This window comes from Callorhinus ursinus, unplaced genomic scaffold (assembly GCF_003265705.2).
Source record: "Callorhinus ursinus isolate GAN/ISIS: 27379988/994484 unplaced genomic scaffold, GSC_fseal_2.0 scaffold8, whole genome shotgun sequence".
Classification (NCBI taxonomy): Eukaryota; Metazoa; Chordata; class Mammalia; order Carnivora; family Otariidae; genus Callorhinus; species Callorhinus ursinus.
In genome coordinates, this window is record NW_027397070.1 from 9629673 (window position 1) to 9644559 (window position 14887).

The window sequence follows — 14887 nt, forward strand, 5'->3', positions numbered from 1 at the left end:
AATTTAAAAAATGTATTGCAAAATTAGTATCTTAAATTCACATCTCCAAAATGCTTTGAAATCCCTCCACACACATACACTTTTTTTCTGTTTGAAAAGCATATTCAGTACACAGACTCTTTTGAAGAAAATAATTATTTTGACTTTGAAAGTTAAGCTTTTTTTTAAAGGAATAAAATATTGTATTTCCTTTTTTAGAATTGAAGTTGTGGTTAGAAAACAGTTTTGTAACTCAGTTTTTTAATACTGAAGGAAAAGTTCTGTCTCAGAATTCTCCTAAACTTTTTTCAACATTAGCAGGCCTTAAGGTAAGTGTTACCTTATGGTAATGGCATAATAGAAATAGGTTACCTTATGAAATGGCATAATAGAAAATTTCTTGGTGGCTACAGAGTAAGTTTTAAACTAGTTTCTATACAAATTATTATAAAAACTCTGTAGAGCTGTAAGACCCCTGATTTTTTTCTTTGCACACCAAGAAGGTATGCAGGTAATATAATTTACTCAAGAAGTGTTGTATGGTGTTAGGTTTTAATAATATCTGTGTACCTAAAAAATATTTGTAAAATACATTTAAAGTACACCAGGGGAGCTTGGTTTTCTATAATGAATGGTGAAGAAACCTTGATAAAGTGATCCATCATTTGGTGACTTGAGTAATCAAGCTCCTGTTTGTTTAAATGAAGGCTGTAGTTAATCATTTTTCTCAAACCAGGAACAACTATATTAGAAATTAAGAAAATAGTTCAGTGCTAAGAATTTTTAAGTGTGAACTTTAATTTAATTGGTTTTAAAACTCTGTTGCTTCAACCACTTACGGATTTTTCCTGGATGGCTTGAGACTTCCTCTGACAACCCAGCAGCTCCTTTTTTGTTTGTTAAATGTGTTGTACTTAAATATAAGAATTCCTTTGAAAAAAGAAATCTGTGCATAAAGGAAACCTAAAGCCTCTGCTTTGTAATTCATTAATTCATATTACCTTTATTTAGCATTTACTGTGTGCCTGGCTGTGGGGATACCAAGATAAATTAGAGATTGTGTAGCTTGAGCTTTAGTTGAAGAGGTAGTAACTAAAGGAGTGAATAAGTACATACAAGTACTAAAAAATGCAGAAAAATAACTATTTCTATCAGGTGCCCTTTGGGAATTATTTACAGAATAATCATTTGAATTTGGATGTATTAACTGCAAATAGGAGTTTGAATATAAGAGAGATGGTAATCAAGGTTGGTCTTTTTTTTCCACTGTATTTTGGAGGTTGACGGTCCACAATATCTTAGATTTGCAGTAAAAATAGATGTTAATATTTGGTCATGTCTTTGTGTTTGACTCCTTAGAACTATTACTTGGGAATAAGAGTTATGTATAACTTCATAATTTTAGGGTTAAAATATGATGTGTGTATGTCACTTGGTTAGATTCTCAAGCTTTTTTCATCATGAAGAATTAATGGTAAAAGTAAATTTTCATTTTTCTAGCTTCATACTAGATTTAGCCTGTTTTGTTCCTGAACAGTATTTTATTGAGCAGCTAGGGCACTGTGAATAATACAAGGAAATATAAAATATTACTCCCTTAGAAGAGCTTATAGCTTTGGTGGGGAAAGAGTTTGACAATTTAGGAATGGTTAGTTGCCAGCTCAAGATAGAGTGGAAGAGCCATATAGAAGGCAGGGCATACTGATTTTTTAAAATCAGTGTAAAGGAATTTAGATAAAGGAGATAAGATTTAGAAGTTGGGGAAGATTGGGGTAAGTAAGAAGAACAAGTGAATGACACTGTGGACCAAAAGCACAAGGAAGTGAAGATAGATTGGCTGGTGAGGGGAAAATATAAGGTAAAAATTTAAGAGCATCAGTTTGTACCTTTTGAGTGAAATTGAAAGATTTAGGGAAAAGTATTAAGACAAGGTTAATAGAAGGAATGTTGGTGAAATAAACAATTCTTGTGTTACTCTTTATCTTCTTTGCTGTATTTGGCATTACTAGCAACCTTGGAAAAACTTGTGCATTGGTTCTGTTATAGTTTGTTAATTTTCTTCCTGTTGATCATGTATTCTTCCTGATCCAAAATTTTGTTTTCCATACTTACCTTTTCTTACCTTTTCGGAACCAAATAATAATTCTTTTTATTTACTTATTTTTATTTTGGTTGCTTAGAGAACTAGTGGAAAATTAACATTTCTATGATCTGGGGAATTGAAAGATCCAGATTTCTTCTTTATTAAGTAAGTATTCAGATGTTTCTTAAAAGAGTATTAAATGGTCTCAAATAATTTTAAGTTTATGATCTTGAAATTTAGGTTACTGATTTTGATGTTGCCTCATTTCATTTCTCTATTTTCATTTTTCTTTAGAAATACTGCCACCTGAAACTCAAGTGACACCACCATCTGTTGCTGAAACTGATTAGTTTTTCGTTAAGAAACATTGATTCATTTGTCTTTATTTCTTAAAATTAGCAGCCAGTCACCAAATTCTTTTTCTTGGATTGTTCTTTTCAATTCTGTGGTAGTTCAGGTGCTGTTAAGCCTCCAGGATTTGTCCATCTTTCGGGCTTTGTGCCTCAGCAAATCTAATTTTGTATTCCATTTCTAGCTTATAATGATTTCTTACTGCTTATTATAAGATCTGACTCCTGCTTGCCCTTGAAGACTTTCTATAGTCATACCTTATATCTTCAGAAATAAACAAAATAGTAAGTCTACTTTTCAGCATGGCAACTGTGCTCAACCATTCCACCCTAATCAAACACCTGGAACGACTTTTTGAAATTCAAATCCTTTCTTCTCACTGAAGCTTAATCTATTCCGGGGGGTCTGCAGGTTATGGTCCTTGGACCAGATTAGCCTTCTGTCCTGTTTCTTTATAATGGCTTTTTAGATTTTGAAATGGTTGAGGATACAATTGAAAGAATAATATTTTGCAATATGTTAAAATTATATGAAATTCAAATTTGTGTTCATAAACACAACCATGGTCATTCATTAAGTATCGTGTATGGCTGTTTTTGTGCTGTGACAGCAGAGTTGAATAGTTACTAACAGATACTGTATGGGAGCAAAGCCTAAAATATTTACTGTTTGGCTATTTTACAGAAAAAGTTTTCCCAAACCCTGATCTATTCCAACTTGCACTGATCTTTCATGTTTTTGAATTCCTATTGCATTTATCAGTTCCATGGTATAGCACATTGCCTTTGTCTTCTCAGTTATGGTGCCATAAAGTTTCTTTAAAAATTTTGGAATTTATTTTGAGCCTTTTTTTTTTTTTTTCCAATCTGTACCTTCTTTTTAGTCTATATGTGTTCCTGAGATTCTTATCCAACCTCTAATGTTCCCGTCATTAAGAAAATTGTTAAGCCTTACCTAATGTATTTTGTATAATGAAAATAATGATTTTCCTCTGTTACAGCATTATAATCTTGAATGTCAAATCATGACATTCCCCTCACTTCTCTGTTCTCCAGTGAAAAGACCTCAAGATTCTGGAAGGGGGGGTGAACATATTCATAGCGCTAGCTTAGTGGACTTCCCTATACTATACCTTTGTACCCTCAAAACCTCTGACATAAAGCTCAGATAGTAGCTAAGCAGAGTAAATACTTAGTGGGTTGTTTACATAGGTTGATATAAATGAAATGACCTTTGGTTCTTCTGTTTTCACCACAGAGTGAGGACATGGTCTAGAGAGTTGAGAGTAACTTGGTACCAAGGCTTTGGACATAACATGTTAGAAGAAAGTGTTCATTAAATAATAGGGTAGTTATCTGTTTGGAAATAATTTAGGTCATTGGTTTTCAAATATTTTATGCAGTGAAACTTTTTTTCAAACAATAAATACTTGAAATATCAAAAGATAAAAATGAATAAAAGCAGAATTGTCTTTGTTGAGTAGGGCTTGGGGTGCTCCCAAAGTACTGCCTATTTGGACCCTCCTGGAAGTACTTCCATTGAGCCTTCAGGCTTAACTAATTTGTCTTGACAAGAAGACTTTTGGTCTTGAAAAAAAAACTGGACTTTTATATTAGAATATACTGCTGTACTAATAGTCTTTGGGCCCATAGCATTGTTGTAATTTTTGTTAATTTTGATTACAAATACGACTTCAAGATTGCCTAGTGGTTTAGGATCTGAGTATGGAGAGTGACCCATTTAGTCGTCAAATATTTGAGTACCCACTGTGTGTCAGGCACTGTTCAGGGTGTTGGTAATATGGTAAAACAAATAAACAACTACAACCAAAAAACAGAACAAAATCTCCATCCTAACATAGTTTAATCCTGAATCCTACCAAGATATGCTTCCAGGTTATTTAGTCTACTGTGTAAGTTGAAATTTTTAATAGATTCTCTTTTCATTCATTTGATTATAATTTTGTGTAAAGACCAGTTCATAGGAATGATGTCTTTAGCATTCCATTCAACCTTAAGATTATATGCTTATGTGGTAGAAAACTTGGTCAAAGACAATATAATGGAATATAATTGACTTTTCTACAGGTGTTACATTGTTTTACTCAGTTACTTAGTTATCACGTATGTTAAAATGGCTTTCCTCTTCTAATTTTTCATAGCATTGATGAATTTGTTATTGAGAATGAACAGCATTCAGAAAAGTAATACTATATCAACATTGTACCATATTCATCTTTAGTAATTCAGTTGATACTTTCATTAAGCCAGTCTAGATTGCCTGAAACTGTGAAATATGTGAAATCTTCAGGCTTGGATCTGTCTTTTCTCAAATATTTGTTTATATAAGGGATATTTTATTTGACTTAAAGAAGATGGAACATGTAACTACAAAGATCCTTCTGTGTAACTAGGTCTTGAAAATGTAATTTCTTATAATTTGTGGTTCTAAAAACTGTTTCAAAAACAAAAACTAGATGGTTATTCTGGCTGAATATGTTATAGATCATAGTCTTCATTCTGATGCTTAATTTTTGACTTTTTGGGACCTTGAAATACATGTACATTTCCTCCATTAATAGTTTTTTAAATTAATTTATTTATTTTAGTGAGAGCATGAAGGGGGGTGGGCAGAAGGAGAGAGAGAGAATCTTAAGCATACTCTGTGCTGAGCGCAGAGCCTGACTCGGGGGCTTGATCTCAGTGACCTGAAGTCACTATCTGAGCTGAAACCAGTACGCTCAGCTGACTGAGTCACCTGCACGCCCTTCCATTAATAGTTTCAGAAAATCTTTTAGATTAATATAGTACAGTGCTTATTTAGAAAACATGATGTTATTTCCTCTTTTTTTTTTTGGCCAAAGAACTAAGAACATTTTGATTTTAATATTTATTAGGATTCATGCATTTATTGAGTAGCTAGTATATAGGAAGCACTCATGGAGGCTTTTGAAATACATTGGTGAAATAAAGATTTGTGCCTTTGTGGATCTTTATTAAATATGGTCTGGGGTGGGGAGAAGGAAAGAGTTAATGACAAGTAATAAATAAGTTGTATAGTAACTTAGGAATTAAGAGGCAAGGAGGATTTTGGGGGTTATTAGGAAAAGTAAGTGTAAAGGCAGAGACATGCCGAGGAACAGTGTTCCTCAGTGTGACTGGAGCAGAATGAGAATGGGAGAATATATGAGAGTAGGTCAGAGAGCAAGATAGGGTTGGAGAAGATAGATGTTATAGTATCCCATAGAAAGGATTTGACTTTGACTTTTACGAGCTCCTGGAAGGTTTTGGGCCTAAGAATGGGAAGCTCTGACTTAATGTTTAAAAGAAACTCTGGCTGCTCTGGTAGTAATAGACAGGGGAAGAGGAGCAGGAATGGAAGCAGGGAAACTAGTCTGGAAGCCTTTGGAATAATCTGGGGCCAGATATGATGGTGGATGCGGTCAGAATTAGAGCAATAAATGTAATGAGAAGTGATAAATTCTCCATATATTTTGAAGATGGGACCAACAGGAATTTCCTGACAAAGTATAATAACTTTAAAGTATAGAATCTTAAAATTATACCTTTTATTTATGAACGTAAGCTTTGTGAGAAGGTACAAATTTTGGTTTTAAGTCCAGAATTACTAAGAATTGATTCTTCCTAGATTCCCTGTAGAACTTGAAAAGTTTTCTTGCAGAAAGTCACTTCATGTTACTAAAACTCCATTAAAAGGAGCATGTTGTGTTTGAATGGCTTAGTCACATATCCTAGAAAACTCAGTCGTATAGATGTCTTTATTTTTAAGACAATTTTAGGGACCACGGAACAGAATATTGGGCAGATAGTTGCCCTCTCCCACCAACTGTCATCAACTGTAGTTCTACTCAAATTATACATTGTTGTTAATTTCTGGGAAGGTACTTAATCTAAACATTTCCTTGAAGTGGTTGTAAGATAAACTTAAAGGTAGAATGAGAAACTGCATTGTTGGGGCACCTGGGTGGTTCAGTTGGTTGAGAGTCAGCCTTTGGCTCAGGTCGTGATCCCTGGGGTCCTGGGATTGAGCCCCATATCAGGCTCCCTGCTCGGTGGGAGTTGGCTTCTCCCTCTAGCCCTGTCTCCCCCACTCCTCTCTCTCTACCAAATAAATAAAATCTTAAAAAGAAAAAAAAACCACATTGCAAACTGTTGAAAAGCAGTACTACTGCTTAAGAAAATAAAGATTGGTTATCCAGAGACTCCTTTTAACTGGATAGCTTTGAATAGATCATTGCTACTTTTGTCATGGTTTCTTCAAGGGTAAAAATAGGAGAAAATGAAAACAAGTTACATAAAAGTAAAGTCACATCAAAAATCGGAAAGTTGTATGGATCAACATAATCAAATATTATCATTAAACAAATTTGAAAGGAATTTTCAAATAAATCGAATAGCCTGCATATAGATATTGGCCATTAGTTTACTACTAGGAGCACACACAAAAAAGAGGGGATTCTTTTTTTTTTTATCAGTGCAGAAGAAAAACTAGCTTGGTTAGTTAATGGACAGTAATTTTGACCTGGATGTTGAGGGCCAGTGGATAATTCATGTATGTATAAACTGTCCAGGTGACTGAAATTAAATGCCCTGTTACAGCCAAACTCATGAAAGCTCTCTTTCTCCCATGAGGTGGTGATACCAGACTCACCCAAACAAAGAGCAAAATGTTTTTGAGGACAGGTGATGACAGTTTTTTTCCTAGTCTGTTGGTTTCTCAAATTTTTTTAAACTCTGAAAACTTTTTTTTTTTTAATATTAAAGCTTTCGGAAAAAATTTTTAAAAGATCTTTGGAGTTAAGTAAACTTGCAAATCAGATAAAGCATGTAGTGCTTTGATGATCAAGTTGGAGGGAGAGAGCAACTATTTGTCCAGTGTTCTTTTTTACCACCTGTAGGTGAAAGAATTTTCCACCACCTTTTGAAAATCACTTTGTAGTGACTCATGACATAAGCTCTGGAGCTGATTTCAAAATAACCAGCAGGTAGCCTTCCTGAAAGAAGAACATGGATGTTCCTCAGTGTCTAATTGGTAGTTTATTGTGAATTTGGTGTGAAAACCATAAATGTCACACAGAGTTACCTCATTTTTAATTTAAAGTTTAATATTCATGATTCAGAACCTGCCACTATCAAATTTATTAGGATGTATGTTGAAACCTCAGTATTAAAATTTATCCTCAATATAATAGTTTTATTTCTCATTAGATAAAAAGCCTTCCAGAAAGGGTAATAACTTCATGCCTCCACTCATCTTCATTTAATTTTAAGGCCCTTTTCTTTCTCTAACTTTTAAAATACATTTTATAATAAGAGTGTTTTCATTTCTGCTTATACCCTATAACTTAAAATATTCTGAGGTATATGCTGTAGGAGAGCAGGAATGTTTCTTTTAATGTGTTTGGAATAAGCATATATGAGAAATGAATAAAGAAGTGACTGTTAAGGCAAGGGATTAGGTCTGTAGTTGAGAATTTTCTGTAACACTCAGGTTCATAGGACTTTGTACTGTTAAGCTTTCTATTAACTTCGTGTCTCTTAAACTGGAAGGCAGGGGACAGTCTTATATGTCTTTGAATTGCTTTTAGTTTTCAGAATAGATTTGTGTTTAATAAAGAGCCATATGTAGTGCTAGTGTTTATACTGTTTAACATGAAAATTCCCCAGAGTAATCACTAGGTATGTTTTCTTTTGATGTACATCTTAAAGCTTATTGTCTGCAGTTTTCTGCTTTTCTAGTAAAGAAGGGTAGACCTTGTATTTTACTGTGTTTTCAGTTTTTTTCTTAATTGTTGTAGAATCATTGTGCTGTTTTCATGAACTAATTTCGTTTTGCCTTTTTATCACTGTGTATGATTTTGTTATCCAGTTCGTTCACTTTGTTTTCTTATCAGTAAATACAAATATTTCTCCATGCAGTTTAGGTAAAGAAAGTTAAACATGGTGCTAGGTGCAATTACCCAATTTAACCAGATTAAGATTTTTTAGAAGTTCTACTAATGAAAAAGAGTTAATAGGATTGGATGGGACTGCCCTAATTTCTTTTACTTCTAATTATTGTGTATATTGCTGCCAGATAAATATTTTTAAATCACAAGTCTGATCACGTCATTTTTTACAAAAAAAAAGTCGTGACAGCGGGGCGCCTGGGTGGCTCAGATGGTTAAGTGTCTGCCTTCAGCTCCTGTCATGATCTCCAGGTCCTGGGATCGAGCCCCGCATCCAGCTCTCAGTTCAGCCGGGAGCCTGCTTCTCCCTCTCCTTCTGCCTCTCCCCCTGTTTGTGCTTCCTCTGTCTCTATCTCAAATGAATAAAATCTTAAAAAAAAATCTTTTGACAGCTTCACTGGTTCCAAGAATCAAACTAATACAGAACTCTTAATACTTGTTAAACTCTTTTTGTTTGCTAGGCACCTAACATTTAAAAAGGTGATTCAGTTCTTAAATTTGTATAGATAAGCAGCCCCATTTTATAGATGGGGAAACCATGACACAAGTGGTTTAAATTTTACTGTTGTCAAAAACTCATAAATAATAGATTTGAGATCAGTTCTTTTTATTCATATTTTTCTACTTGTGTTGCTCCTTCAACATAGGATTATTTTGTTGTGAAAGTGAATCTAATAAATGCTTTGTTTGAATATCATATGGCAGGTATTACTAATATTTGTAGTTGAGGCTAATAGAATACACTTCAGAAATACAAAAGTAAATCTGAAATTTTAGTTTTTAATATTTTACCAGAAATAATAGTCATAATTTTAAATTATAATAATAGTTTTTTTAATCATTAGTTGTTAGTATAGTAAACGTATAGTATAATTTGAATAGGTGTTTACTTGCAATTGAGGTCAGTGTAGAAGCCAGGTATTTGGGGGCAAATGATGCTTCCTTTCTTACATCTTTATTTTTTTTTCTGTGTTCTTTATTTTGTCTGGCTTGAAGATAATTTTCACATATGTTGATGTACACGACTGGATATTTTCCCTGTCTTGTGAAACTTCGACGTGGTATAAATGATGAATTACTTTTAATTCAACCTCAAAAGAGTGTGAAGAATCTACAAATAAAAACTTCTATAAAAGACTGATTCATTGCTTCCACGTAAATAACCTAAATTAAATTACATGCAACTCTTCAAGGTTATTTCATGTTGCTGGTATATCAAATAATTCTAAAAGATTGTCTCAAATATACAATCTCAAAATTCTTTAGCTTGGTGCTACTCAAAATGTGGTCCATGAGCTTTTTGTAATTATTCTTTGAGAGGAAATGAATATAGAAATCAAGGACATTTAGAAATAATTGGACAGTAATTTTATGTCTCTTGAATCTAATTGGGGTTTAGATTTTTTTTTAAAAATTTCATTTATTGGGTCTTGCAAATTTGGACTTGCAGATATGAAATAAAAATTGATCCTCCACCTTGATAGTTTGAGAAACATTGGTCTAGTTAAATAGTCTTAGTATTTGTATTAACTGTCCATTTCTGTTTTCCTGTTAAAGTATATGAATATTTTAAATTTGTTTTGGGGCATAAAATGTGATAGATTTCACAGGAGCGTGTTGAAACTTTATGAAAAATTTTATTTAATTGTAAAATCTTCCTAAATTTATATGAGATTCCATTTTAGGGAACAAGCTTTGAGGAACAGTGTAATAGAAAGGTTGTTTTTGAAAGTTGTGAGGGAGTTGTTATGGCAACTAGTACATTTGATTATCACCAACATAGTCTAGTCACAGAAGGCAGGAAAATTGAGGGAGGGGGAAAGACTAGTTTTTTCTTCAGACTTTCTTCAGGGAAGGAGTAGAGACAAAATGTACATTTGGTTAGTTGGGGCTTATTTTAAATTTTTTGAGACATTACCTTAAATTATGTGTGTAGTTATTTTAATTGTTAGATTTGTTTAAATTTTGAAGTCATCTTGTGTTTATAACAGTAAATCATGAACAGTCTTTATGGTGGTTTCCTAAAATACATGTAATATTTGTTGTTAATGTCCATAGTTCTTTGTTATGAATATCTTTAGTGTATATATAATGTAAAATGTAATTCATGATTAAGTTTTGTCCTTTTTCTCCTCTTTCTAGGAAGATGATCCATATGATCTTGAAGACCTTTCTGCACAGAAATGAGGGAAATACAAAGAACCAAATATAGTTCTGAACTTTGGGATCTGTATTTTGAGATGATTTTATTTTCAGAATGAGAAGTATATCTGGCTTTCTTTATGAATGTAGAGACATGAGAAGAGAGTTATGATGGCAAAAAACAAAGAGCCTCGCCCCCCATCCTATACTATCAGTGTAGTTGGACTCTCTGGGACTGAAAAAGACAAAGGTAACTGTGGAGTTGGAAAGTCTTGTTTGTGCAATAGATTTGTACGCTCAAAAGCAGATGAATATTACCCAGAGCATACTTCTGTGCTTAGCACCATTGACTTTGGAGGACGAGTAGTAAACAATGATCACTTTTTGTACTGGGGTGACATAACACAAAATGGCGAAGATGGAGTAGAATGCAAAATTCATGTCATTGAACAAACAGAGTTCATTGATGACCAGACTTTCTTGCCTCATCGGAGTACGAATTTGCAACCATATATAAAACGTGCAGCTGCCTCTAAATTGCAGTCAGCAGAAAAACTAATGTACATTTGCACTGATCAGCTGGGCTTGGAGCAAGACTTTGAACAGAAGCAAATGCCTGAAGGGAAGCTCAATGTAGACGGATTTTTACTGTGCATTGATGTGAGTCAGGGATGCAATAGGAAGTTTGATGATCAACTTAAATTTGTGAATAATCTTTTTGTCCAACTATCAAAATCAAAAAAACCTGTAATAATAGCAGCAACTAAATGTGATGAATGCGTGGATCATTATCTTAGAGAAGTTCAGGCATTTGCTTCAAACAAAAAGAACCTTCTCGTAGTGGAAACATCAGCACGATTTAATGTCAACATTGAGACATGTTTCACTGCACTGGTACAAATGTTGGATAAAACTCGTGGCAAGCCTAAAATTATTCCCTATCTGGATGCTTATAAAACACAGCGACAACTTGTTGTCACAGCAACAGATAAGTTTGAAAAACTTGTGCAGACTGTGAGAGATTATCATGCAACTTGGAAAACTGTTAGTAATAAATTAAAAAATCATCCTGATTATGAAGAATACATCAACTTAGAGGGAACAAGAAAGGCCAGAAATACATTTTCAAAACATATAGAACAACTTAAACAGGAACATATAAGAAAAAGGAGAGAAGAATATATAAATACTTTACCAAGAGCTTTTAACACTCTTTTGCCAAACCTAGAAGAGATTGAACATTTGAATTGGTCAGAAGCTTTGAAGTTAATGGAAAAGAGAGCAGATTTTCAGTTATGTTTTGTGGTGCTAGAAAAAACACCTTGGGATGAAACTGACCATATAGATAAAATTAATGATAGACGAATCCCATTTGACCTCCTGAGCACTTTAGAAGCTGAAAAAGTTTATCAGAACCATGTACAACATCTAATATCAGAGAAGAGAAGGGTAGAAATGAAGGAAAAATTCAAAAAGACTTTGGAAAAAATTCAGTTCATTTCACCTGGGCAGCCATGGGAAGAAGTTATGTGCTTTGTTATGGAGGATGAAGCCTTCAAATATATCACTGAGGCTGATAGCAAAGAGGTGTATGGTAGGCATCAGCGAGAAATTGTTGAAAAAGCCAAAGAAGAGTTTCAGGAAATGCTTTTTGAGCACTCTGAACTTTTTTATGATTTAGATCTTAATGCAACACCTAGTTCAGATAAAATGAGTGAAATTCATACAGTTTTGAGTGAAGAACCTAGATATAAAGCTTTACAGAAACTTGCACCTGATAGGGAATCTCTTCTACTTAAGCACATAGGGTTTGTTTATCATCCCACTAAAGAAACCTGTCTTAGTGGCCAAAATTGTACAGACATTAAAGTGGAGCAGTTACTTGCTAGTAGTCTTTTGCAGTTGGATCATGGCCGCTTACGGTTGTATCATGATAGTACCAGTATAGATAAAGTTAACCTTTTCATTTTAGGGAAGGATGGCCTTGCTCAAGAACTAGCAAATGAGATAAGAACACAATCCACTGATGATGAGTATGCCTTAGATGGAAAAATTTATGAACTTGATCTTCGGCCAGTTGATGCCAAGTCGCCTTACTTCTTAAGTCAATTGTGGACTGCCGCCTTTAAACCACATGGGTGCTTCTGTGTATTTAATTCCATTGAGTCATTGAATTTTATTGGGGAATTTATTGGAAAAATAAGAACTGAAGCTTCTCAGATCAGAAAAGATAAGTACATGGCTAATCTTCCATTTACTTTAATTCTGGCTAATCAGAGAGATTCTATGAGTAAGAATCTACCAATTCTCAGGCACCAAGGGCAACAGTTGGCAAACAAGTTACAATGCCCTTTTGTAGATGTACCTCCTGGTACATATCCTCGTAAATTTAATGAAACCCAAATAAAGCAAGCTCTCAGAGGAGTATTAGAATCAGTTAAGCATAATTTAGATGTGGTGAGTCCAGTTCCCATCAGTAAGGATGTATCAGAAGCTGACCTGAGAATTGTCATGTGTGCCATGTGTGGTGATCCCTTTAGTGTGGATCTTATTCTTTCACCCTTCCTTGATTCTCATTCTTGTAGTGCTGCTCAAGCTGGACAGAATAATTCCCTAATGCTTGATAAAATCATTGGTGAAAAAAGGAGGCGAATACAGATCACAATATTATCATACCATTCTTCAATTGGAGTAAGGAAAGATGAGCTGGTTCATGGGTATATATTAGTTTATTCTGCCAAACGGAAAGCATCAATGGGAATGCTTCGAGCATTTCTATCAGAAGTTCAGGACACCATTCCTGTACAGCTGGTGGCAGTTACTGACAGCCAAGCAGATTTTTTTGAAAATGAGGCTATCAAGGAATTAATGACTGAAGGAGAACACATTGCAACTGAGATCACTGCTAAATTTACAGCCCTGTATTCTTTATCTCAGTATCATCGGCAAACTGAGGTCTTTACACTGTTTTTCAGTGATGTTCTAGAGAAAAAAAATATGATAGAAAATTCCTATTTATCTGATAATACAAGGGAATCAACCCATCAAAGTGAAGATGTTTTTCTACCATCTCCCAGAGACTGTTTTCCATATAACAACTACCCTGATTCAGATGATGATACAGAAGCACCGCCTCCTTATAGCCCGATTGGAGATGATGTACAGTTGCTTCCAACACCTAGTGACCGTTCTAGATATAGATTAGATTTAGAAGGAAATGAATATCCTATTCATAGCACCCCAAACTGTCATGACCATGAACGCAACCATAAAGTGCCTCCACCTATTAAACCTAAACCAGTTGTACCTAAGACAAATGTGAAAAAACTGGATCCAAACCTTGTAAAAACAATTGAAGCTGGTATTGGTAAAAATCCAAGAAAACAGACTTCCCGGGTGCCTTTGGCACATCCTGAAGATATGGATCCTTCAGATAACTATGCGGAACCCATTGACACAATTTTCAAACAGAAGGGCTATTCTGAAGAGGTATATGTTGTCCCAGATGATAGTCAGACTCGCATTATTAAAATTCGAAACTCATTTGTAAATAACACCCAAGGAGATGAAGAAAATGGATTTTCTGATAGAATGTCAAAAAGTCATGGGGAAAGGAGGCCTTCAAAATACAAATATAAATCTAAAACCCTGTTTAGTAAAGCCAAGTCATACTATAGAAGAACACATTCAGATGCAAGTGATGATGAGGCTTTTACCACGTCTAAAACAAAAAGAAAAGGAAGACATCGTGGAAGTGAGGAAGATCCACTTCTTTCTCCTGTTGAAACTTGGAAAGGTGGTATTGATAATCCTGCAATCACTTCAGACCAGGAGTTAGATGATAAGAAAATGAAGAAGAAAACCCATAAAGTAAAAGAAGATAAAAAGGTAAGTGATGTTTATAAAGATGTTTGTTTTTGCCTTTTAAAATACGTATTTTTTTAAGATAATGAATTTGACATCATTGAGAACTTAGGATACCTTTGTCATTCATTAAATGTAATTAGCAACTCTTTAATTTTCTGAATATTTTGTGAGGGTGAATTATTTTCATCACTTTTTAAATTGCCTTTTTGCTTGTGCCTTATTTAGTGTAGAAGTTTGAATTCATATTCTTCAGTATAATCATTCTAGGTGAATGCTTATTTTCCTAATAGAAACCCAGATATAGAGTGATTTTGCTCTTTTTTGTTTGTAAGCATCCGTTTATCTTTTTGCCTTCTTTGACCTGTCAGTTTTGCAAAATTAATTTGATATACCTGTCTCATTCAAGGATATTAACAATATAGTCAAACTAATAATTTGTAATATTGGAAATTTACTAATAGTTCTAGGAATCTCTTTTGTGGATGGTGGTGTTTTGC

General features: G+C 34.0%; 1 protein-coding gene across 8 annotated transcripts in view; it reads left to right on the forward strand.

Moving 5' to 3' along the window:
* The window catches only part of ARHGAP5 (Rho GTPase activating protein 5), a 104671-nt gene that overhangs the window by 33768 nt on the left and 56016 nt on the right, over positions 1-14887 (forward strand). For all 8 annotated transcript variants that reach the window (XR_012378955.1, XM_073895059.1, XM_025870192.2 and 5 more), the window contains exon 2: positions 10524-14411. Coding sequence is in view for 7 of the 8 variants with exons in the window: in XM_073895059.1 (XP_073751160.1) it covers positions 10692-14411 (3720 nt within the window). In the remaining variant the exon portion in view is untranslated. The remainder of the gene's footprint in view (positions 1-10523; positions 14412-14887) is intronic.